The sequence below is a fragment of the Brachyistius frenatus genome, unplaced genomic scaffold (assembly GCF_029030835.1).
Source record: "Brachyistius frenatus isolate BFR_SWC_R1_liver_20210118 unplaced genomic scaffold, ASM2903083v1 Contig_365, whole genome shotgun sequence".
Lineage (NCBI taxonomy): Eukaryota > Metazoa > Chordata > Actinopteri > Embiotocidae > Brachyistius > Brachyistius frenatus.
The window spans coordinates 214391-238477 of NW_027210964.1; the positions used below are offsets into that span (position 1 = coordinate 214391).

General features: G+C 42.1%; 1 protein-coding gene across 4 annotated transcripts; it reads left to right on the top strand.

Annotated features, from left to right (window-relative positions):
* Positions 1-9: 9 nt before the first annotated feature.
* On the top strand, positions 10-10401 carry gnpat (glyceronephosphate O-acyltransferase). Of its 4 annotated transcripts, XR_011312251.1 has the most exons (18): positions 10-233; positions 2852-3043; positions 3516-3692; positions 3793-3922; positions 4665-4792; positions 4901-4976; positions 5434-5585; positions 5872-6002; positions 6596-6837; positions 6936-7034; positions 7189-7389; positions 7700-7779; positions 7878-8018; positions 8549-8648; positions 8781-8874; positions 9170-9234; positions 9370-9483; positions 9891-10401. XR_011312251.1 is itself a non-coding variant. In XM_069724224.1 (17 exons), the coding sequence occupies exons 1-17, from the start codon at positions 210-212 to the stop codon at positions 9411-9413; spliced, it is 2076 nt and encodes a 691-aa protein (XP_069580325.1). In that variant the 5' UTR covers positions 10-209; the 3' UTR covers positions 9414-9683. The 4 variants fall into 4 exon arrangements, 3 of the variants coding, with proteins under 3 accessions (XP_069580325.1, XP_069580326.1, XP_069580327.1); XM_069724224.1 differs by lacking the exon at positions 9891-10401 and having other exon boundaries at positions 9370-9683; XM_069724225.1 differs by lacking the exon at positions 9891-10401 and having other exon boundaries at positions 7192-7389; positions 9370-9683.
* The last annotated feature ends 13686 nt before the right edge of the window (positions 10402-24087 follow it).

Consider the following 24087-nt stretch of genomic DNA (forward strand, 5'->3'; position numbering starts at 1 on the left):
CTACAGGAAGCGTCTTCGCGGAAGTGCCGGTTTCTAAACACGCCCACGTGCGCTCGCAGCCGTCTCCCCCGGTGCTCGTTACCGGCTGCGATATGTTTTAAATACCGAGAGCACGAGCACCGGACGCGGACGACCGCTCGAGCGCGTGGAAACGTCACCTGGATGAAGAGTCTCCGCGTGTTTGGTGAAGCGGGACGAGGAGGATCATAATGGCGTCCGGAGGCGGTTACTCGGTACGTAATGCTCGTGCTAAGCTAACTGTCTGGCGTGAACGATGCATCGCGTCGTATCCCATATAACTTTGTTTTTATCGGTTTATTCTGACTTCAGTACGTTTTTATTTTATTTTATTTTATTTATTTATTTAGTTTTTTGGGTCGTTAACTGCTTTCAACACACTTTTTATTTTTCATTTTATTTATTTATTTTTTTGGTCGTTAACTGCTTTCAACACTTTTTTTTTTTTAAATTTTTTTTTTGTTTTTGGGTCGTTAACTACTTTCAACACACTTTATTTATTTTTTTTGGTCGTTTTTTGCTTTCAACACACTTTTTATTTTTTTTTATTTATTTTTTGGGTCGTTAACTACTTTCAACACTTTTTTTTTTTTTTAAATTTTGTTTTTGTTTTTGGGTCGTTAACTACTTTCAACATACTTTTTATTTTTTATTTCATTTATTTAATTTTTTGGGTCGTTAACTACTTTCAACATACTTTTTATTTTTTATTTTATTTATTTAATTTTTTGGGTCGTTAACTACTTTCAACACACTTTTTATTTTTTATTTTATTTATTTAATTTTTTGGGTCGTTAACTACTTTCAACACACTTTTTATATTTTTTTAATTTTTTTTTAATTTTTTGGGTCGTTAACTACTTTCAACACACTTTTTATTTTTTTATATTATTTATTTATTTGTTTTTTTGGGTCGTTAACTACTTTCAACACACTTTTTATTTTTTTATTTTATTTATTTATTTGTTTTTTTGGGTCGTTAACTACTTTCAACACACTTTTTATTTTTTATTTTATTTATTTATTTTTTGGGTCGTTAACTACTTTCAACACACTTTTTATTTTTTTATTTTATTTATTTATTTATTTATTTGGGTCGTTAACTACTTTCAAAACACTTTTTATTTTTCATTTTATTTATTTATTTGGGTCGTTAACTACTTTCAAAACACTTTTATTTTTTTCTGCCATTTATACTTTATTTTTTTCCCCAATATTCAGTTTTTTTTCAACAGGTGACTGCTGCCTGAATTCATCCTTAACAGCAGCTTCGAAACACACATCAAATAAAATAAAAAATACTTTTAATTATAAGGCAGCTATATGTTTGGTTTGTGTGCAAATCTGCAGCTAACTGTTTTTTTTGTTTTTTTCTTACTGCGGTGGAAAATAAACATCTACTCAAGGAAACTGCAGTTTTGTTTGTGTTGCACCTTTAATCAGAAGAAAGCTAAATATATAATGCAATGAAATAGGCTGCTGTAAAAGTACTGTACACATTTACAGTAAACAATGGACCTTATCAATGTCAGATGATTCAAAATGATATCTCCTGTTAATAATTGCATTATTTCCTAAGTTGACAAATAGATCAGTTCCTCTTATGAACAATATAAAACCGACTTTACAGAGATTAAATTGAAAATACAGAACTCAAAGTAGAAACTCAATGCGACGAAAAGTGAACGCGCTAGTTAGGAAACCCTGTAATCATTGGAGAAGATATTTGATTTTCAATTATCCTAATTGCATGAATGTGTTTAGGTTAGGTTAGGTAGTTACTTTATTAATCCCCGAGGGGAAATTTTTTCGCTACAGAAGCAATAAGATAATAATAGAAAGCAATAAAATAGCAGTAAAATAGCAGTAAAAAAAATATAAAATATAAAATGCACAGTATATATACAGTACAGAATATATCTATATATATTATATACAAACAACCAAGAAACACAGTCAACAGTGTTATTGTTGTGTGATGGATTTTGCCAGAGGTGAGTTATTGTACAGTCTTATTGCGGTTGGCAGGAATGATCTCCTGCATCAGGAGTGATCTCCTGTCTCTGTCCTTGTGACAGCGGAGCTGGAGGAGTCTTTTGGAGAACGTCCTCCTCTGTCCCTGCAGCAGGTGGTGGAGAGGGTGGTCAGGATTATCCAATATGGACAATAGTTTGCTCAGCGTCCTCCTCTCCACCACCTTTTCCAGACTGTCCAGTTTGTAGCCGATGATTATAAAATGATCCGTGAACATCAGAACTTTCTCACTTTATCAGACGCACGTGTTGTCGTCTGTCCGCGCGGCTTCACAAGAGTTGTCAGAGGAATTTAAAAATGAAGAGACTTCACAAAGATGGAAAATGACAAAGGAAGACTGAGGAAGAATTAAAAATAATAATAATAATAATAAAAAAAAAAAACGAGTTGAAATACGGTTGTCAGACTTGATACGAGAGTTAGTAGTGATTTCTGCGATGGTTTAGACCGCTGGTTAAAAGATTAAACATTTAAAGAAGCCTGACGGATACTGGAAGCGCTTTTTTTTTTTTCTTCTTTTTTTTTTTTTTTGTTTTTGGTCGGTTGACATCAAATTTGATTCGGCTCAGATTTCGACCAGCACGTTTGAACCTGTCCGAGATTTGCACTCACTTCCTTTTTTAGAAAAAAAAAAAAAAAGTGAACATATTCCCTCCGATTCTGGCTTCAGTCACTGAGACAAAAAAAAAAAAAAAAATGTATATTAATGATAAGCAACCTTAGAACTGCAACAAAAAAAAAAATAAAGAAAAAATAAGGCTTGTTTCTAATAGAGAGTCACTTTCTTTTTTCTAAATAGCACAGAGACCCCATGCTGAAGAAAAGAGACGACTTCGAAGACATCCTGGAGGAGAGGAGGAGCTCCAGCGACCTGAGATACGCCCTCCGGTGTTACGCGCCCGTCCTCTACAAAGGAGTGACTCCCTGCAAAGCCGGCGAGCTGAAGAGCCTGGTGCTGCACTCGGATCAGCTGCGCTACGTCGTCCATCAGGTAAATTACTTTTTCTGGTTTGTTTTCTAGCCGCATCCGTTCGGTGTGGAAAGCGGTCGCGGTGTTTCACGTCTAGAAAATGGCAGGTCGGTTACCTGTGAATGATGATTTCCGTGTCGGCTCTCCTTGGAGTAAACAAGAGTTTGTAAAAGAAGCTTTGTCCGACTTTATTTTTTTATTTTTTTATCCTCTCTATGCAGCTGAAAGGATTAGTTTTCAATTTAGTCACGAATTTTTTTCCCCCCTGTATTTGGAAAAAAGATGATTACGAACGCAAGTTTTCAAGGGGGAGAAGCGAAATGGTTTCCAATTTTATTTTGAAATATTCCCACACTTCCTGAACGCAGCTGACAAACTACAACTCCCGAAGTTTACACACAAATTGCGATATGGAGGGTTTAAAGACGCGTACATATATTTAAAAAATTAATTAATTAATTAAAAAAAATATATATATATATATCTGATGAAGGTTTCCAAGGAGACGGGCATGACTCCGCACGAGGTCCACGGCGAGGCGTCGGACATCTTGGAGGAGATGGCTCACCGCCTGCAGCTCAGCACCGTCCGCTTCTTCGCCTTCGCCCTCAGCAAACTCTTCAAGACTTTGTTCAGGAGCATCTGCGTCAACGAGGAGGGCATCCAGAGAGTGAGTACATAACACACACACACACACACACACACACACACACACACACACACACCCCCTACACCTACACCTCTAACCTGTGTTTACACGGTGCCGTCAGCTCCAGCAGGCCATTCACGAACACCCGGTCGTCCTCTTACCGAGTCACCGCAGCTACATGGACTTCCTGCTGATGTCGTACATCCTGTACACGTACGACCTGGCTCTGCCCGTCATCGCCGCCGGCATGGGTAAGCAAAGGGAGCCACCGGTTTGTTAGGTACACTCGTACGAGCTTATACTGTACAGTTGTTGTTGTTGTTGTTGTTTGCATCATGTGTATCAGTTATACTTGTTTTCATCAGAGCCTGAACAATACTAGATTTTTTTTTTTTTTGCCGCGTAGTACGCAGGAGTCTGCTTGCCTCAATCGTTTGGTTTGCTCGTGTTTTTGTGGGAGTTTTTAAGTGTCAGGTTAGATCTGAAATAACGTGCTTAAGCTCGGACAATAAGCTGTTTGAAGCAGCACCAGAGTCATCCTGTGTTCCGCCAAGTAAAACGACCGTTTTTGTTAATGGAGTCTGGTGGCGTTCCCCGTTGGTAAAAATACAACGACAAATTAAACGGCTTGTAATTCATTTCAAGCATCTTTTTTTTTTTTTTTTTTTTTTTCTGCATTATGTTCTATAGATAAAAGTTTTCAAGTCTGACAACATGTCTGCCGATATTATAATAATAATAATAATAACGACAAACTTTATTTGCAAGGCACCTTTTCACGCAAGAAATGCAGCTTAAAAGTGCTTTACAGCAAGAAAATGATACGCAGTTGTTTCACATAAAAACAGATATAAAGGAACATTTACAAATATAGAAAAGAAATAAAGTGTGTGTGTGTGGGGAGGGGAGGGGGGGCGGGGCTCAGAAGATTATAATAAACGCCTTCCTGGATCTATGGATCGAGTATAACTGACAGTCAGTGTTTCCCTGCAGATTTCATGTCGATGAAGTTTGTGGGAGAGATGCTGCGAATGTCCGGAGCCTTCTTTATCCGAAGGTCGTTCGGCGGAGACAAACTGTACTGGGCCGTCTTCTCCGAGTACGTCAAGACCATACTCAAGGTGATGATACTGCTTTATTTTATTTTTTTTTAGTATCAGGACGGGGAATAACATTCGTTGTTCCCATTTTTGTTCTTAATAGGATCTGTTTTTTGTTTGTTTTTTCAGAATGGATTTGCACCGGTGGAATTTTTTCTGGAGGGAACCAGAAGCCGAACGTGCAAATCGTTGACGCCAAAGTTGGGTAAGGAACAAGATCAAGAACCCAGAAACTGTTCTGGGCTCACGTAGAAAAACAAACTTGTATCTTATCGATTTACAGTCAGATACCGGTGTCATTGACTGGACTGCGACAGTGGGACCAGCAATTTAAACTCCCAGTACGTCACCGCCAGTCGGCTAAATGCTACAACTTCCTGTGTCCATTTTCAAATTAAAAGCCCTCCAGTTTCTCGTACGGAGTCCGTGGAGTTTTGACTAAGTATTGTTTATAGCGTCTCTGTCGGTGCAGCTTTTTATTAAAACATCAGCCTGTGAACCGCAGCGAGGACGTTTCTGACAACACAGTTCTGAAAACTTCCCATTTTTGCGCGATACGACCTATTTGAACCTTTTTTTTTTTCTTTTACTATATTGAAACTATTTTTTATAGTTTAAAAAAAAAAAAAAAGTTGATCTTTCTCTTTGTTTCCTCCTCTCAGGTCTGATGAGCATCGTGATGGATCCGTTCCTGAAGGGCGAAGTGTTCGACGTCAGCTTGGTCCCCGTCAGCATCAGCTACGAGAGGATCCTGGAGGAGGCGCTGTACGCCAGAGAGATGCTGGGCGTCCCGAAGCCCAAAGAGTCCACTTCCGTACGTCACTTAAACATCTTGACTTTTTACATAACGTGAAGAGAAAATCTGTAAAGAAAAAAAAAGTTTGCAGAAAGTCATTTATTCTGAAAGTATAAACCAGCAGACTTTTCTACTCCAAAGAGGAAGTTTCCTTGTTTTTGTTTTTTTGATGGACTTTTATTCCGAAGAACAAACTAAATGATTAGTTAGCCTACGGGCTAATCAAGCTGGCGAGTGAGAATGTGTTCTGATGGTGTCTTGTTGTAAATCTCTTTTTTTTTTTTTGTCCACGTCTCCGTTGCAGGGCCTCTTTAAAGCCAGAAAAGTCCTGAGCGAAGACTACGGAAGCATCCACGTGTACTTCGGTCAACCCGTGTCCGTCAGGAGTTTAGCTCAGGGCAGAGTCGACCGCGGCCAGTTCAACCTGATACCGAGGTGCGACATGCCAACATCAGATCGAATCTAATTTACACTCTTATCCGCACACCGAATGTCAAATATGGACGTGGCTTCCGGGTCGGAAAAAATGCAATACCACCGAGTGCCACTAGAGGTGTTGTTAGCTAAAGTCGCTTCTTCTTATCCGTTTTCTGGCGGTCCGTCTGAAAAATAATTCCGTCGTTCGTCAATAAGCTGTGTTTTTGGGGGCGTGTCTGTTTGATTGACAGGCCTGTGGTGCAGTCAGGTTCCAGCTATCGCGGGGCGGGACGTGGTATCTCCGGGCTTCCAATCAGATCCCCCCCCCCCCGGCTCGTCCAAATATGGTCACCTCCTGCTCCAAACCGCTCCGAACTAGCAGATTATGAGTTGCGGGCTCCTCTGCAGGAAACGGTCCCAGAAGAAAAGCGAAACATAGAATCAAAGCTGTCTTTTGTCCCCCTTAATCCTCGCATTTAAAAACCCTTTTAAAAAACCCGGTAAAAAGCATCAAAAGATGATCTTTCCTCGTTACGGTTGAAGGTTTAACTTCCACAAAAAAAAAACCCCGCTCCGACTTTGAGCTTTTTTTTTTTCTTTTCTTTTTCCAGACACGTCCCGCGGAGGCCCGGCGACGACGTCCACAGCTTCGTGAACGACTCGGCCTACAGGCTGGTGCGGGCCCAGGAGGAGAACATGGTCCTGAAGCCGTGGGTTCTCCTGGCCACCCTGCTGCTCCAAAACCACCACCAGAACCAGAACCAGGCGGGGGTGGCGCTGGACGAGCTGACCGAACAAGCCGTGTGGCTCCGGGACGTCTCCAGGCAGTACGGAGCTTTCCTGCACTGGCCCGGTACAGTACGATATTAAAACCTTCTTCTTCTTCTTCTTCCTCTTCCTCTTCCTCTTCCGGATCCAGTTCTGTTCTGACTCTTCTTTCCCTCCTTCCAGACCACGTCCCTCCCTCCGAGGTGGTTTCCTCCAGTCTGTCCCTTCATCGAGGTCTGCTGAGGATCTCCGAGGGACGAGTCCAGCTGGCGTCGGAACAAGGTTCGTTTTTTTTTGTTTTTTTTCTTACCTTCACATTTGTGTTTGCGATGACACTTCAGGGAACAACAACAAAATAAAAACCTTCTGTTCGCTTCTAAAAAAAAAAAAACCTACCGTATCTACAAACTTCATCACGATGATCCTTGTCATGCAGCAGGAGGAGGAGGAGGAGGAGGAGAAGGAGAAGAAGCGGGACCGGGACGGCCTCGCGGTGCCGTGACTCCGGAAGAGGAGCTCCTGAGCCGGGCGGTGGTCGTACTCTCTTGCGCCTCCTACAGGAACCAGGCGCTGCACGTCTTCGTGCGACCGGCGCTGCTCGCCGCCGCCGTCCACGCCGCCGCCTCCAACCACAAACGTGAGACCCGACGCTCCCTCTGCTGCTCAGTCCATACTGTGGAGCCAAGTTTGAAGCGTCAGCGTTTTATGTCGTTGGACGGATATATTTTGAATCGTGTAACAGACAACGGGATTCAAATTGTTTTTTTTTGCAACTTTAAAAAAAAAATAATAATAATTTCCGGAAATAAAAGCACTGCCACATAATTATGTGCCGACTGAGCTCGTTCTGCTTTTTCAGCGTATTCCCATTAGAAAGCCTGCCGTCATGCAGACATTAAGTTATTCAAGTACTTACCTGGTTTTTGTGTGTGTGTGTGTTTTTCCAGAGGAAGTCTACAACACCTTCAGCTTTCTGAGAAACATGCTTTGCAACGAGTTCATCCTCGTTCCCGGAGCTACAGTCCAGGTGAAGGAAGGAGGAACCGAATTTCGTACTCGGCGAAACCTTTAAAAAAAAAAAAAAAAATGTCGTATGAAATAAATTGACTGTAGCGTGACTCGCAGGACTTCGAGGAGGCCTGTTACCTGCTGGTGAAGACCGGCGCGATGCAGATCAACCAGCAGGAGGTTCTGGTCACGGAGAGAGGACACCGGACTCTGGCCTTCCTCACCGGCCTGCTGGATCCCTTCTTGCAAGGATACCAGGTGAGGGAGACGCACACAGTGCAGTTGGTATACAACGCATCCTGTGTTTAGACTCGTTGGAATTAACCGTTCATCATTCAGTCGGCGTTGCTTCGTAAAGTCGAATAAAGTTCTCGATGTTTAGTTTCAGACCCATTTTTTTTTCATCTTCTAGAAAGGACGTCTTTGACTCTTTTGTCAACTTAAATGTAAGAATCTAGAAATGTAATCTAAATGCCGCATGTACATTCCGTCATTTCATCAAAATTTAAAAAAAAAAAATCAATAAAAATACATCGTTGATTTGTGGCACCAGACGGATTCATTTCCAATATTTTTTGATGTATTTCCGTTCATAACTACATCTAAAGTTTATTTGAGTTAGTGTGTCGGTAAACATACACATTCTGTACATGAATTAAAACACACGATTGTTTTTAATTCTTGCTGCATTGGAAATACTGAAGTACTGTGACCAGCTGTCCACTAGAGGGTGCTGTTAGCACATCATCAGCCATAATGTGTGTGTGTGTGTGTGTGTGTGTGCGCAGGTGGTGTGTAGGTTCCTGTGTGAGGAGGCGACAGACGGTCTGACAGAAAAGCATTTCATTCCTGCCGTCAGGAAGTTCATCGTCAAACATCTCCTCACAGGTTTTCATCTCTCCCAAGTTTTGCTTTTAAGATATATCTGCCTGTGTTTTTACCTCCGTCTAAGTGTGTGTGTGTGTGTGTGTGTGTGTGTGTGTGTGTGTGTGTGTGTGTGTGTGTGTGTGTGTGATCCAGGTAGGCTAAAGTACACTGAGGTGTTGTCGTCGGACCTCCAGAAGAACATTCTGGCAGCTTTGTTGAGACTTGGAGCTGTACGGAAACTCAAAGGGTATGTTGGTTTTTATCACCCGTGTGTCCCCGTTCGCTTTGATTGACCTAAAACGGTAACGTCCGGTCACTTTACCTCTCGTGGTGTTTAACCGCGGAGATAGTTCGGATCTCCTGATTTAATGACGACATTTTAAACACTTCATCGGCAACGTCTGCTCCGAGAATTTAATTAATTTTTTTTTTTACTACGTTTTAATAAAAGAAACCACATAAGCTGCCGTTCTGCGGTGAGCGTAAACGCCGGCTCGTGTTTTTCTTCGCGCTGAAAGTAACCGATGGTGTTTTCACTTCAGCGAAGCGGAGCAGGGGACTTTGAAGGTCAACGAGGTGATGGTGAACTCGCTGGAAGACACTCTGGGTGAGAAACAGAGCTGCCAGTCGGAGGCAAAAAAAAAAAAAAACAACAACACCCGACAGGGATTTCGCAATGTGTTTTTTTTTATTTATTTTATTTTTTGATAACGTTTTATAACATTTGTCTCTTTTCGTCCAGGAGGCAAACTCCCCACTCAGAAAGCTGTCGTCGCGCGCCTCTGAATCCGGCGACCTCGCGCGGACCGACGTGTGCCGTGAACGTGTCGACGTCGCTCCTCTCCTCGCGGCCGCGGTACGAGTCGGCCCGGCTAAAACAAAACAACAACAACAACAACAAAACTGCTTCTCTGTGAGCGACGGAACAAAAGAGTTGCCAACCCGGAGACGACTCGCCTCCTTTTTATTTTATTTTTTCATACGAGTTTTCTTTCATTTCCGCTTCAACTCTCCTTTCAAAACGCAGTATTTTTTTTCCTCCTCTTAAAATCCTGTTTTATATATATAAATATATATATAAATATATTTATCTATATATAAATATATTATATATTTATATATATATATATTATATATATATAAATATATATATATATATATATATATATATATATATATAAAAGCTACATTAAAGCAGATGATGAGTGGAGCCCTTGAACCTCTGAGCGACTGAGCTTTTTTCTTTTTTCTTTCCCCCACGAGCTGCCTTGCGAAAGCTTGGCGAACGTGCCGCGACTCCTCTCCGAACGACGGCCGCTCCCCCGCCGACGTATCCTTGGAAACACTCGGCGCGGCTTTTATTTATCTTCTTTCAGCCGGGCTTCGTTTTTTTTTTTTTTTTTTTGTCGTTAGTCACTCTTCTTCTTTTGAGCACTTTAATCGGTTAATTCACGCAGTGTGACGTGGACCTATCTCTTAACTCTCGCTGTTTTTCTCACATTTATGGATTACGTGTTTTAACTTTTTGGTATCAAAAAATATATATATATATTTTTGTTTGTTTTGTTTTTGTTTTTTTGCACTGTACAAAGTAAAGAATTTCTACGTTTTGAGTTGAACTTGCCACCGACCCGAGGCCGAGCTTAAGAAAAGCTCTTACCGGGTGGCATTGTGGGATTTAAAGCGCCCCGGTTCGGGTTTGCCGCCCACCTTCGGGCTCTTCGCCGACACTCGGAGCTGCGCGAACAAGCCAATGCCAAACTCCACATGAAATCGAAGCCAAAGGAAAAACGTTTACAAAAATCTTATGCTCACCGTTTTGGGATCAGTCCTTACTGCAGACGCTTTATAGATCGTTTTTTTTTTTTTAATGTAAAAAATATATTGAGTGTTTAATATTTGACCTTTATTCATCAACTTGATATCATTTTGTTACGAAGGAAGGAAGTTAAAAACGCAGACGCTCGGGGCGGACATGAATCCTGATTAAAAAAAAAACCCGTCTCTGATGGTATTTTCTAAAGAACCGGGTCGTTTTTAAGATTCAGGTTTACGCTCCTTTTCAGAAATGTGTCATTTATTTTTCGGTTTGTGTCAAAATTTCCAGATTAAAACTACATTAGATTATTTATATGGTTGCTACCCGTCGGTGCACTCCTGTTCTTTCCCATTGTCGGCAGCAGACTTGAGTTTTTTTTTTTTTTTTTCCACTGAAACAAACTGAGCTGCTTTGGAGGCAAAAAAACAAACCAAAAAAAAAAAAAAGTTTTGGTTACAAACACTGGAACATAAGTGTTATTTATGCATATTTCTAAAGCTGCTGACGCCAAACCTCGTCCTGCAGTAGTTTCCCACAACGCATGGGTGTAATATCGCGTGAGTACGATGAGACATCGACAATACGAATGTATTTCTGGGTCTTAATCACGCAAAGTTTTGAGAGCAAATTTCTCGCACCGCAATTAAAAAAAAAAAAAAAAAAAAAATCAAGTGTGTGAGTAAAAATGCATAAACTGAAAATGAATTCATTTGGTTTGCAAACAAATGTGCTCTTACGGTTTTGCCAGTTTAGAATTTTACAAACTAGAGTTTTTGATTGCGGATCAAAACATGTTGGTCGCGAGTTGAGTTGGACGTAGTGGGCGGGGCATACGCTCACGTGGGCGGAGCATACGCTCACGTGGGCGTTTCCGTTGGAAATTTGCTGTCAAAACTTGTTTATTTTGCACGATAAATGCCATCATACCAGAGGTTTCTGGGAAATATCACCAAATTTAATTTTGGGAAACTCCCAATTTATGTTTCATGCTGTTTGTATGAACTGCAAAAAAAAATTATAATATAGTAATGGAGTTATAGATGGGGGGGGGGGCTTGTAAACAAAAAAAAACAAGGCCATTCCCACAAAAACAATATGACGGTGCTACACTGGTGGAACTTGATGAAGTGGGTTCCTGAATGTGAATCTTAATATTAATAAAAACACATTTCTAAAACCCTAACAAACAGACAGTCCTCTATGCTGTAAGCGGACGTTGTCTTTTTGACTTGACCATTAATAAAACTCTTAAACTTCAGTCAAATAAGATATAAAACAACATAAAAAGACGACTTCAGCTCCTCAATAATGTTCCTGAAGTGTTTTATAATAAAGCAAAAACGTACCTTCTTGCTTGTCCGTCTCATTCACCAAATACTGAACTTCTAAAACTTGAAATTTGCAAAACTTGAAACGCTTTCGGTCAAAGCAGCTCGGCACGTTTACAGAACGACAAAATCTGCCAGTCGACACGTCATCCGAAGTGCAAGTTTACGTGCTATAAAACTTGTTTCTCCAACATCCAAAACAGCATTTTAGATTTTTTTTTTAATGATGTCTAAATATTAAATTTCTCTGCGTACGTGTGGGTGGATTTAACTGCGTGCGGGGCCTTTTAGTACTCCACGTACAGGCTGGTGAGATACAAAATGTTAATAAAGTCTTTTGACGTACGACACAAACGGCTCAGGATTGTCTTGTCTTTTGTAGATTAAAAAGCGGCTTTCGGGGCGGAGACGGTCGGCCCGTTTAACATTCGGACGTCCCGGGTTTGTCTCGATAGTCGGTTCTCTCGCGGCTCCGACGGCGGACGGAAACTCTTTGATCGTAACTGATTAAAACACGAAGTGATCATTTCATATCGTGCTCACGTATTGGACCAAAAACCAACGAGGACGATTTCAGTTTTACAGACTTTGAACTTGACGTGTGCAGCTTTATTCTCCAGGGCCGCAACTGCTCGTGTCGGTGTGCGAACGTAACATGGGACGTTGATTCTCATGGCTCTCACCGTTTGCCACATTTTTTTTTAAAGCGTAAACTCTCTTAAGGCTGCGAAATAATAGTCGTGGCGCTTTTTGTAGGGAATAACTTTAGTTCAGGCCGCTTGCTGCAGAAAGAAGTTGGACGTAGCGTCCGGCTCCGAAAAATGAGGCCGATGCTGAAGTGCCTTCGGCTGCAATACAACCGACTGCCACTAGGGGTCGGCTCCGAAAAGCGCCGGTTTCCAGCGACGCCCACTCAACTTCTCTCGTTAAATTCTCCCGTCAATAAACCTTCTCCAGCAGTTATCTCGGTGTCGTTAGCGAAAGTCGCTCCTTCTTATTAGTTTTCAGGCGGTCCGACTGAAAATAATCTCGTCGTTAATTAGAAAATAAGCTTCGAAAAGCTGTGTTGTTTTTTGTTGTTTTTTTTTTGCAGGGGCGTGTCTGTTTGATTGACAGGCCTGCGGTGTATTCAGGTTACAGCCATCAGCGGGACGTAGTATCGCCGGGTTTTCCTGTAAATGTCGTTCGCTAAATTCGCTCTTCCAGGTTAATTTGATCTGGCGGTCCCGACTGAAAATAATCCCGTCATTACTTAAGAAAAATACGATTCAAGCTACCAGAAGATCCCTCCAGTCTCAGGGAATCTCTGGTTAAAAAAAAAAAAAAATATATATATATATATATATATATATATATATATAAGAGCTGCCGGTTGTGTTACCACAATAAAAAATTTTTTACCGGCAAACACTAAATTTATTTTGTGTCTCTCGGTCCCGCGAGTCAAACGGGTGTAAATCTGGCAGTGCGGAGAGATGCTACACACACATACAACCACTAGGTGTCAGACTTGTCTCCTCTTTGAGCCTTCAGCTCGTGGCAGTTTGTTGATGAGCACGCACACACACACACACACACACACACACACGCACACACACACACACGCCATCACGGCAGCATTTTCCATCATGTTTCGTGGCTCCGCTGCTGAGTAAGAGGCTGCTGCCAGCAAATCCGCCGCTTTCCATCCATATTGCCCTTTCTTTCATACTCACTCGGCCCCCTGACAAATTGTAGGTTCATCTAAAGTTGCCGTACCGAATTGCTTATACACACCGTCCGGTCCATCCATCCATCTCGCCGGCCATCCATCCGTCCGCCCGGCCGCTCCTCCTGCTTTCTCCCCCTCCCCATCTATATCCGTCAGCCCGGCGGCGGTGTAGCCGTATCAGCACTTTATCAGCCACATTATGACAAGCTCTCATTGAAATGGAGGGAGTGGGGGGGGGGAGTGCACATACACACATATACAAGAGTGGGGGGGTGGGTGGGTGGGCAGCACCCTAATAAAGTGCTTTCTGACCCTTTGCAGCTGCAGGGAAACAAAAGAAGCCGGCTGGACGCAGTTTTATAACCAGAAATCCAGAAGTACGTTCGGTTTTTGTGCTTTTAAGTCTTTTCCTTTCTGTGTTTGTTTGCAGGCTTCTTGTGTGACCGAGTGTTGTTGTGCCCCCGAGGTGTTTGTGTGTTTGTGTGTGTGTGTGTGTAGGTCTATATGAAGAGGATTGATTGAAAGAAAGAGGTACCCCGGTGTATAATGTTTCAGCAGTAATAGCAGGTTGATGGATTCGGCTCATTTCCTGCTGCAGATCCTTGTTCATCAGCGCGGCGCTCCGGGACGGTTACGGACGGCAGGGGGAGCAAAGCTCAGCTTAAGAAAAAAAAATAAAAATGAAATCTAAGAACTGCCAGAGATCCCCCCCCCCCCCCCCCCCGAGGAGAGTCCTGGAGATCCCAATTAGAAAAACATTTAAAGATTTTTCCCTCAATCAAGCCGAGGCTACGGGCGGACATACGGTATTTTCAGGATTCTCATTATGTAAAACATCTCTGCTCTAAGCAGTCTTCGCTCCAACCGCTCGGCCGTCCATTATTTATACTCTGTACCTGCTTTATCCTGGACGGGGGTCACGGGGGAGCTGGAGCCTTTCACAGCTGACTTTTAGGGGCGAACGCCACACAGAAAGGCCCTCCTCGACTTAAGGTTCGAACCCCGGACCTTCTTGTCACCGTGCCGCCCCGAACACCTCATCCCATTCTTTAATTGATAAGGGTAGAGAAGAAAATCGAGAGGTTTTCCCACGAGTCAGCGAATTTCAGTGAATTTTAAAAACTCTTTTTCCAGACAGGGAAAGTCGGGGAATTATTTTTTTTTTTAATCATTTTTCAGGCCGAGTCACACAATGTCAGGGAATTTTGTTTGGCATGTTTAAATTTGAGTTGACATTTATCAAAAGGTAGCTATAATGCTAAGTTGGCTAGTTATTGTCAGTGTGTATTAGTGGCCACTGACAGAAATAAAAAAAAATTAAAAAAATGTAGCTCATTAGGCTGCGAGCTCATTACCGTTATTGTGAGATACATTCTTGGCTTCTGCGACCAGTTTTTTTTTTTTTTAAAGAAACGGTTGTTTCTCGTCTGCTCGGCAACAACGGCGTCCCGTTCTTCCTGCTCGTCGCGGGTCGCTGAGCTGCTTCAGTCGGTGAAAATTCAGGGAATTAGACATTTTAACTCGAGAGCGGGAACCCTGTGAAGGTAAAATCACACCTCCAGGAACTCGAATCGAACCCACGAGGCACACCAGCGGTGTTACGTTTTAGGAAAATCTGTCAAAAACAAAACCCCCCCGTCTCCGTGACGTCCCAAAGGAGCACGTTCGAAAAGCAAAAGTGACTCGAACCACTCGGCTTTTGTTCCCCCCCCTCCCGCTGTTTCCCTCCGCTGTGCCGGTCGCCGAGGTTTCCACATTAAGTGCTTGAACGCCCGGCGTAACCTGTTAAACGCTGAGAGGTGGGAGGACCACGGGGCCAATCTGCTGTCCCCGGGCGGCATCAAAGTGTTTCCTAAAATGACTATTATTTCATGTAATGGATGTTTTTGCGAGGCGAGAAGCGTGACTTATCATTCCTGCATGTTGAGGGAGGTTCGCGCGGCAGCGATGGGAAAATAAGTACATTTGCTCGAGTAAACAGGACAATTATTTGCATTTAGTGCCACTTTCTACTTCTACTTGACCACGATTCAACGAGAAATATTGTTCTTATTCCACCACAACATTTATCTGGATGGATGGATTACCTTATTCATCTCCAAAGAACAAGAATTGTTTTTTTGTTTTTTTTACAGGTGTTAAATTTTGACCCAAAAAAGTAAAGGAAGTAAAATACAGACACTTTTTCATTTTTTTTTCTTTTTTTCTCACCCATTTGAAAACAAGACATAAATTGGGGCCCCTTCTCACATTTCCGATATCTCTTGCTAGCAGCATCGAACTTCTCACATGGTTTTACGTAAATAATTGTTTGAGGCACAAATAAGTCCAAATGAACTATTTCTTAAGAAAGCAAAGCAAAAACAACAAAACGGTAAAAAAAAAGTTTGTTTCGAGTCAACAGATGAGTCAACGCCGACCTATTTTATCTTAAATTCGTAAGTTGACGTAACGTATTTACGTCGCGTGTTTAATGTAACTTATCGGACAACCGCAGCCAGCCGGCTCGTTTCAGTGCCTCAACTTAACCGATCTGCGACTTCCCGACGTTAACGACGCGTTTATTGACGATGAAAGTCCGCTCAAGAATCGATATTTCAGGCGATTAGGTGTGAGGACGTTGGTCCCGCAGAAGGAAGCTCTCATTTGTGAGTAGAAATAGACTCAATTGTGTTGTTTACATTTATTATATACTAGGTAGGTAGGTATTTACTTTATTAATCCCCGAGGGGAAATTTTTTCGCTACAGAAGCAATAAGATAATAATAGAAATAATAGAATAAAATAATAGAATAGAATAGAATAATAGAAAAGCAATAAAATAGCAGTAAATAGCAGTAAAAAAATAAAATATAAAATGCACAGTATATACAGTACATTATATATCTATATATATATTATATACAAACAAACCAAGAAACACAGTCAACATATATATATATATATATATACACAGTACAGTATATATCTATATATATATTATATACAGTCAACATATATATATATATATATATACATATATATATATATACAGTACAGTATATATCTATATATATATTATATACAAACAAACCAAGAAAGACATTTACCTCGTGACGTTTAAGAGCAGCTGGACTTCACCACCGAAGGCCTTAAAATCTACGTCCCCTTTAAATAGCTGCGAGAGTAAAATGCTGCTCAGCCGCTGTTTCTGTTCCTGTTAATAAAACACTGACGTACATTTGCCACAAAAATAATGACTTCTAGCTTTGACACTTTAATAAAATGCATCTGTACTTTTTTTTTTTTTTTTTTTACCAAAGTAGTATTTGTTAAATGCAAATGAAACATTTACACTGGAGAGCTGAAGAGTCTGAACATTTCCATCATTGTCTTTAAATGAAATATTTTAAGAGGAAACAAAGTATTTTTCCATTTTTACCCACACACACGCACACACACACACACACACACACACACACACACACACACACACACACACACGCACACACACACATGATATCCTGCTGCGATTTCTAGCTTCTCTATCTGGTCCTCTCTCCGCTCGGCAACAGGAGGGAGTTTAAACGGGGAAACGGGACAAAACACCGTCAAATGAACTTTTAACAGTTTTTACCTGGCGCCTTAAAACACATCTGACAACAACACCTGCGGTCTAATGCGGTTGTTTGCACGTGTAATGCATTCAAGCATTTTGACTGTTTGTCTCACACCGCACGCGCAGGAGGACACCGAGGGCAAACATTAAGTGACACAATTACTGTTTGGCTTCTCACCAATTATTACTAACCTAGTCCTATTTTTTAATTTTTTTTTAATTTCTATTCTATAATGCATCAAAGAAAAAAAAAAAAAAAAATCAGCTATTAGTGTCCAACGAAAACATTTGCATTTTTAACCACATTTGCATAATGCAGACCCGCGTGGCTCTAACGTGCTCGGCTAATGTCGGCAATTATCCGCGATGTGATTTCCTGTTGCGAGTAACTCCTTCGCTTTAAATTTTCAACGGCGGCGAGGTTCCCGCAACGCAAACAACACGCGTGCGTTGTGAACACGAGAGCGCTTCGATGTACATTATTGTGGTCACACACACACACACACACACACACACACACACACACACACACACACACACACACACACACACACACACACACACACAACTGTTCCTCTCGATCTCCGTGGGACTCCGCAAGCTGTCAGTTCGCGACAGCTAGATAAATAATAATCCTCTGATGGATGCTGCTGTGAAGCGAAAGCTCAAAGAAGATTTAATAAAATCCAATAGAATCTAATTCGAGTGCGCGCGTTTGTGCGCGCGTGTTGCGAGCGAGCAAAAAAAAAAAAACAACAACAAAAAAAAAGAAAGAAGAAATGTGAGCGTCTGCGCGTGTTTGTAGTGGAGCTTCCTTTGTAGATGAAGGTTTTGTTATTTGATTGAAGATTTGGGAACACGAGATTATTTCGTAGTGCGGAGAACAGGTTCAGTAAACACAAAGCCGACAGGTCTGCTGGGATCTGTCACATTGGTTCTGTCTATGTTTGTTCTGTATTCTCCAAATAATGTGCTGGTTGTTGGACATGCTGGTGGTACTTTGTGTTCACGCTTGCGTGGTGTAGTTTGGCAGAAGACAGCAGAATTTGCAAACGCCCACGCCTACCGAGACTCCGGGGCCTTTTTTTGTTTGATATCACGTACGCTACATATGAAGCAGCATCTTAGCTTAGCATTAAGATGCTAACTCCCCCGTATGACAACACATTTTTGACATTTAGATTTTTGTCCACATCAACTCATTGGTTAATTAGTAAACAATACATATCACTGTATAATTGTTAATTAGTTGTTTTGAATAACCTTTGGACAGAACCAGTCTGCTTCCAGCTAGACATACAGTATATCAGCTAAGATAATCGAATTGACACTACTTTAATTTTGGCATTAATCTTCTCATCTAAGAGCAAATAAAACAGTGATCTTTATAATAAATATTAAATAAACAAATAATGCTAACCAGCTTCAGCCAACTTGATATTTTTACGTGGTTGTGTATGAGTTCATATGCTGTTTGTGTGTTTTTAGGCGTAATGCAAAAATAAGCTGCAATTGGCTTCAGTTTTGTATCGATAAATGTAAATTAAATGATCGAGTGTGCACTAATCCCAATAAATTACCTGAATAAATAACGAAGCATTATATCAATCAATCACTATATCAAAAAGTAAGTAATTTAGCTCATATCAGAAATTGCTTCTCTTGATCTGATCTGCCTAAATCCAGGAAGAGTTTTTCTGATAGTTACATTATTAAGTCCTCTCATGGTTATCTGACTTATTTTATTAGCTTGCAATGTTTAATGAGGACAGCTTTTTTAATTTTTTTTTTTTTTATCAAACTGATGAATAATAAAGATAAGAATCTACATTGAGTCTGACTTTCAAATATCTGATTATCTACAATCATATTAATGAAAATATATTATCACTTCAAGGAAACTCTTCTATGATGAAAAAAACAAACAAGATAAGCTGTTGAGTTCACACGTCGTAGAGTTTACTGAATAAAAAAAAATACCAACACAGTTTGATATCACACGAGTGGAAGTGTTGATTTTTACACTGTGAGTTAAATGCGCAACAACACCTGGAAGCCTTGCAGGCATGAGGGGGAAAAGTCCCCAAAAAAAGTCTGCGTTTCCCCGGCAATCTCAGAAACAACAAAAAAAAAAACAAATGTACCCAGTGAACTTCTGCCGTCCTCAGTGGGGTTTAAAAAAAAACGTAAAACGTAAATCTGGATGTAATTAAAATGATAAGAAAGGTAAAACTCCTCTCTGATGTCGCGTTGTGACGGCTCTCCAGGGCCAAAATCACTTTTTTTTTTTTTTTTACAATTGAGTGAATTGATCATTGACTTTGCCGCTGTGAGCGGAACAGATTGCAAACGGACCTTAACCTTGGAAACTGTAAATGTCTTTTGTAATTTAACTTCGATTACAAAGCTGTCTGTAAATCGCAGCGCAGAAATGAGGCCGTGATGTGAAGTCTCAAACAGACGTCGTACGAATCCCACCTCAACGTGTTATGAACCACGTAAACAAAATGGCACTCAGACCCGTCAACAACAATGCTGTAAAGGCGTGCCATAACTACAGACTGGATGTTTCGACAAATTTGACTAATAATTCTCCATCACACCCCCCGCCCCCCCCCTCCCCTCCTCCCCCCCTCCCGTTACCAGCTTGTTTCACAACAGGGGCCTCATATTCTGTCATGGCTGCAGCTGAAATAGGATGTGAGACCAGACACTTTTTAATCACCAGCCAAGCCGCACATATCTGTACCAATTAGCTCCGCACGTTAGTTCAGTCAGCTCAAGTGCAGGCAGGAAAAATACTCTTCTGAAACTCCCGAGTTCAAAAGGAAACAGCGTTTCATTGAAAACAGTAATGAGGTTTTCCGTTATTCCAGGTTGCTTGAGTGGCTGAGCTCACACATTTCCTGTTTTGATGTCTGCTCATGGCAAACCGCTGACAGACACAGTTTGATATGCGTGTGAACCAAACGTGTAGTATTTTATTTTGGCGGGATAAAATCGGATTTACATTTCCTAGTTAAAGGAAAATTTCAACATTTTGGCTCATTTGAAATAAAGTAGATGGAGCCTAAGAGGGTGATCCGTTGGTTTGGGAACGGCCGTTACGAAGCCTCCAGTTCGGATTTTCTCTAATTATTTTCAGATGGACCGCCAGAAAACTAATAAGAAGGAGCGACTTTTGCTAACAACAGTGAAATAACGCGTGGTGAAATTGTATTGACTTCGAATTTGATGAGAGAAGTTGAATGGGAGTCTATGGAGGCTTTTTTTTTTTTTGGAGCCGCCCCCTCTGGTGGCACTCGGTGGTATCGCGGCTTGAAGGTACTTCTGCATTGGCATCCTTTTTCAGACCCGGAAGCTACGAACACTTTTACATACAGTCAATGGGTTTTGCACTTTGGCAAAAGCTGTGACACTGACACGCTTTACCTCCAGTGGACTGTTAGGTGTATTGCACATGTAACCAGTCGTGACGCCGCGTTTGTTTTTTGACCGACGTGCGAATGCATTGATCATATCGTCCAACTCTTGTCGAGCTATTCCTTTGACTTATTTGGACTTTTTTTTTTTTTTTTCTGAGCTCACGTAACAACTACAGGTAGAGGAGTGAAAAAGGGCGGCCTGCCCATTACGCTTAATACCCCCCTCCCACCTCCCCCCGAAGCCAGGACGCAAACTTCCAACAAATGTTTTGGGGTAAAAAAAAAAAAAAAAAAAAAAAAAAAAAACCCCGCTGGAAACGCATGAATGAAATATTTTACTTTTATTCTGCGGTTTTCTCTCGGTCTCAGTTCCGCATCACGGCGCAGCGCGATGCCACCAGGGGAGTAAAATGATGGAGCGACATCTCATCAGCAGCACCGCATGATCTCTCTGAGGGGTTGTGTGACACTCAGCCTCACCGGCTTTCATCTGGCTGCTGTCGGGCTCCTGCAGCGATGCCGTTGCCAGGACCAGAGAGTTGAGAGACGGTGAGTTCGCTTTAGTCCCTGTGGACTTAATCAGTTGGTTTTTTTGTTTTTTCCCACAAAACACATTTGACGGTGAAATCAGAGCTTTGCACATACATACTGACATTTAAAGTGATGAAGTCTATTTTGCAGCTGTGTCTTATCTCTAAAATAGGATAATTTCTGTTTTGGACAAACAAAAACAAAAACAAAAACAAAAACAAAAACAAAAACAAAAAAACAGAGTGCAATGTAGCTTAGCATCCTACACATGTTTATCCACACTAGCAGAATGGTGCAATGTTCATCGGTCCGGAGATATCAACCACTGGTTTATTGTAATTGCTAGATGGATGAATCCTAATTTGCCGATCTCGTGACATTTTAATCTAGGACTGCCAGACGGTTGACGTTTTTGGTTCCGCGTGAGACGTCTCATTTAATTTGGTGCAGACGTTCCTGCGTTCCCGACGGGATAACTTCAGTGAGGATGTAAAACCTCACAAGTGGCTGAACAGTATTTACAAGGACTGCAACTGAATATTATTTTCAAATTGACCAAACTCTTTGTTCAAAGTCTCCGTTCCAGTTCCTCCCAACTTTAAAAAGAGATCCGCTAATCAAGTTCAACCTTAACGGGCTTTAATATTGGCTGTGTATATTTGGCAATTTAATATTTATTTATTTTTTCTTATGAAGTCCTGATTTCACACGTGGCATCAATCTGTCGACTGTCGTGAGAATTGTCTTAGATTTAAACTTGACTGAACTCAGCTTCGGATTTATTTATAGCGCCTTTTTTTTTTTTTTTTTTTTTTTATACAGCAACGGGTCCCGAAGCGCTTTCGGGAAATGGAGGAAAAAAAAAAAAAAAAAAAAAAATAAGAATAATCAATAACAAAAATGATGACTCAGCATGTTTTTGCTTTACGCAAAGAAACACGACTCGCACGGAAAGAAACGAAAGTTTCGGCAGACGCGCGCGGCAGCAGCCCGTCTGAACAGATCTGCCGTAATGTTGGACCAATCGGACTCGGCCAGAGGAGAGAGATGTTTGTCCCTGCGACATGTTGCGGGAGAGAAGAAGGAAAGAGACATGAAAGGCAAGCGAGAAGTTCCTGCGATCTGCGGCCGGACCAAAAAAAAAAGACCCCGACAAGTGGGACAACAGAGATGGAGAGACAAGTACCAGAGAGAGAGAGAGAGAGAGAGAGACTAACACGCGGAAAGGGATGAAAGAGATGGAAAGCAATCAGTGCTGAAATGAAAGAGAAGGAGTGAGGCGCTCGCACCGGGCGAGGCTGACACTTTGTCAGAGGTAGAGCTGGAGTTGTCAGACGGGCTAATGTTCAAGTCCCTCTTAAAGACGTCAGATCACACAGGCAGATTGCCCGTGGAGGATTTGAAGGCAGGCGCCCGCCAGGGAGGAAGAGGAGGAGGAGGAAGGAGGGGATGGGAGGGGAGGAGAGGAGGGGGTAGCTGGGAAATTGCATTTGCTGCCTGCTACAAGATCCTGATAAGAGCAGATTTGTTCTAAGAAACGCAATGACAGGGCAAGGTTATCACAAAGCTGCCTCGCCCTCCCCACCGGAGAGGGGAGACGAGAGGAGAGAGGAGAGAGAGGAGAGAGGAGAGGCTTCCCTAACGCTCGCGAAATCCTCAGAAGAGAAGGAAGGCGAAAAAAAAACAAAAAAAACAACAACAACTCACAAACGACGGCGCAAACAAGCCGATGTCGAGCACCGAGATGTCGAGCAGTTTCAAACTAGGTAGTTGCAGGAGTGTTTCCTCCCCCCCCCTCCTCCACTTTAAACGGGAAATATTTCCTTTTAATGACGCCGCAGCTGCTGCCGTCACGCGGAGAGGAGACGCGAAGCGTTTGAGAACCGGGGAGATGCGGAACAAAAACAAAAAATCGAGGCCGACCGTGGTCGCAGTCAGGGACGCAACGCGGTAGCCAACGCCGAGCCAGAAGTCCGCGGGCGAAGCCGTTTCGGCTGCCGGACGTCGGATCGGACTCTCTTCAAAAGCAGACTCTGCTTCAGCTGTGTACACAAAAGAGTCTCAGAGTCACCGGTTGAAGGTTGTTGTTTTATTTGAGCAAAATGCTCCTCTGGGGTCGCAGTTAACTTCGTTCAGCTTTACCTTCAGCACTGACCGTATATAAAAGTGGGCGTGGCTCCCGGCTCTGAAAAACGAGGCAGATGCGGAACTGCCTTAAAAAAAAAAAAAAAAAAAAAAAAAGCCGCAATCCCACCGAGGGCCACCGGAGGTCGGCTCCAACGGACGTTATCTCGGCGTTGTCGGCTAAAGTCGCTCTTTTACATAAGTTGCTGCTGGTCGCCGCTTGTGCAGAACACTTGAATGTTCTCCGTCTACCTTGCTGAGAAGATTTTGCTTCTCCAGATTTTGTTGTTGTTGTTGTGTCGTCGTGGCTTTTTGATAAAAAGCCACGAACAACAGCTGCAGGACGTCAGAATAATCATTGTTGATTCGGTCATCTGTTCTCACGTGTGCGTGTCTGTGAAGAGACGGACAGGCCGGGTCACTTCAGAAAATGTCACGTCTGACTGACAGTTGGCGCGTGTGTGTGTGTGTGTGTGTGTGTGTGTGTGTGTGCGTGTGTGTGTGCGTGTGTGTGTGTGTGAAAAGACTGGGCAGCAAAGTAAAAGTTCACAGAAGAGTGTTTTTGAGGTGTGAGCTTTTGAAGGCTTAAGGCTGTCAAAATCCTAATCTAACTGTCACGAGGTGTTGAGGACGCCGGGCTTTAAAGTCGACGCGATGTCATCCGGACAGCCAGTGGCCATCTCGGGCCGTCTCCGGCTGACATTTTATTCTCCTTACGTAGGACCTTCCCCCTCGCCCCCCCCCCCCCCGCACACACCTCCCGTAAAACCGTCGCCGTGTGTTTTCTGTAGTCGCGGGAAGGTGGAAATACAGTTACGACGCAATTAAACTTTAATGATTTTAACTGGGGAAACTGGGCCAACGGAGCATCAAATATGAATAAGATTCTATAGACGCCAACAAACAAGGGGAAATTGGACGAAT

Coding starts and splice junctions, on each gene's coding strand:
- gnpat (XM_069724224.1), top strand. CDS start 210: ATGGCGTCCGGAGGCGGTTACTCG. Junction 3,044..3,515: donor TGCGCTACGTCGTCCATCAG/GTAAATTACTTT, acceptor TATCTGATGAAG/GTTTCCAAGGAGACGGGCAT. Junction 4,793..4,900: donor ACGTCAAGACCATACTCAAG/GTGATGATACTG, acceptor TTGTTTTTTCAG/AATGGATTTGCACCGGTGGA.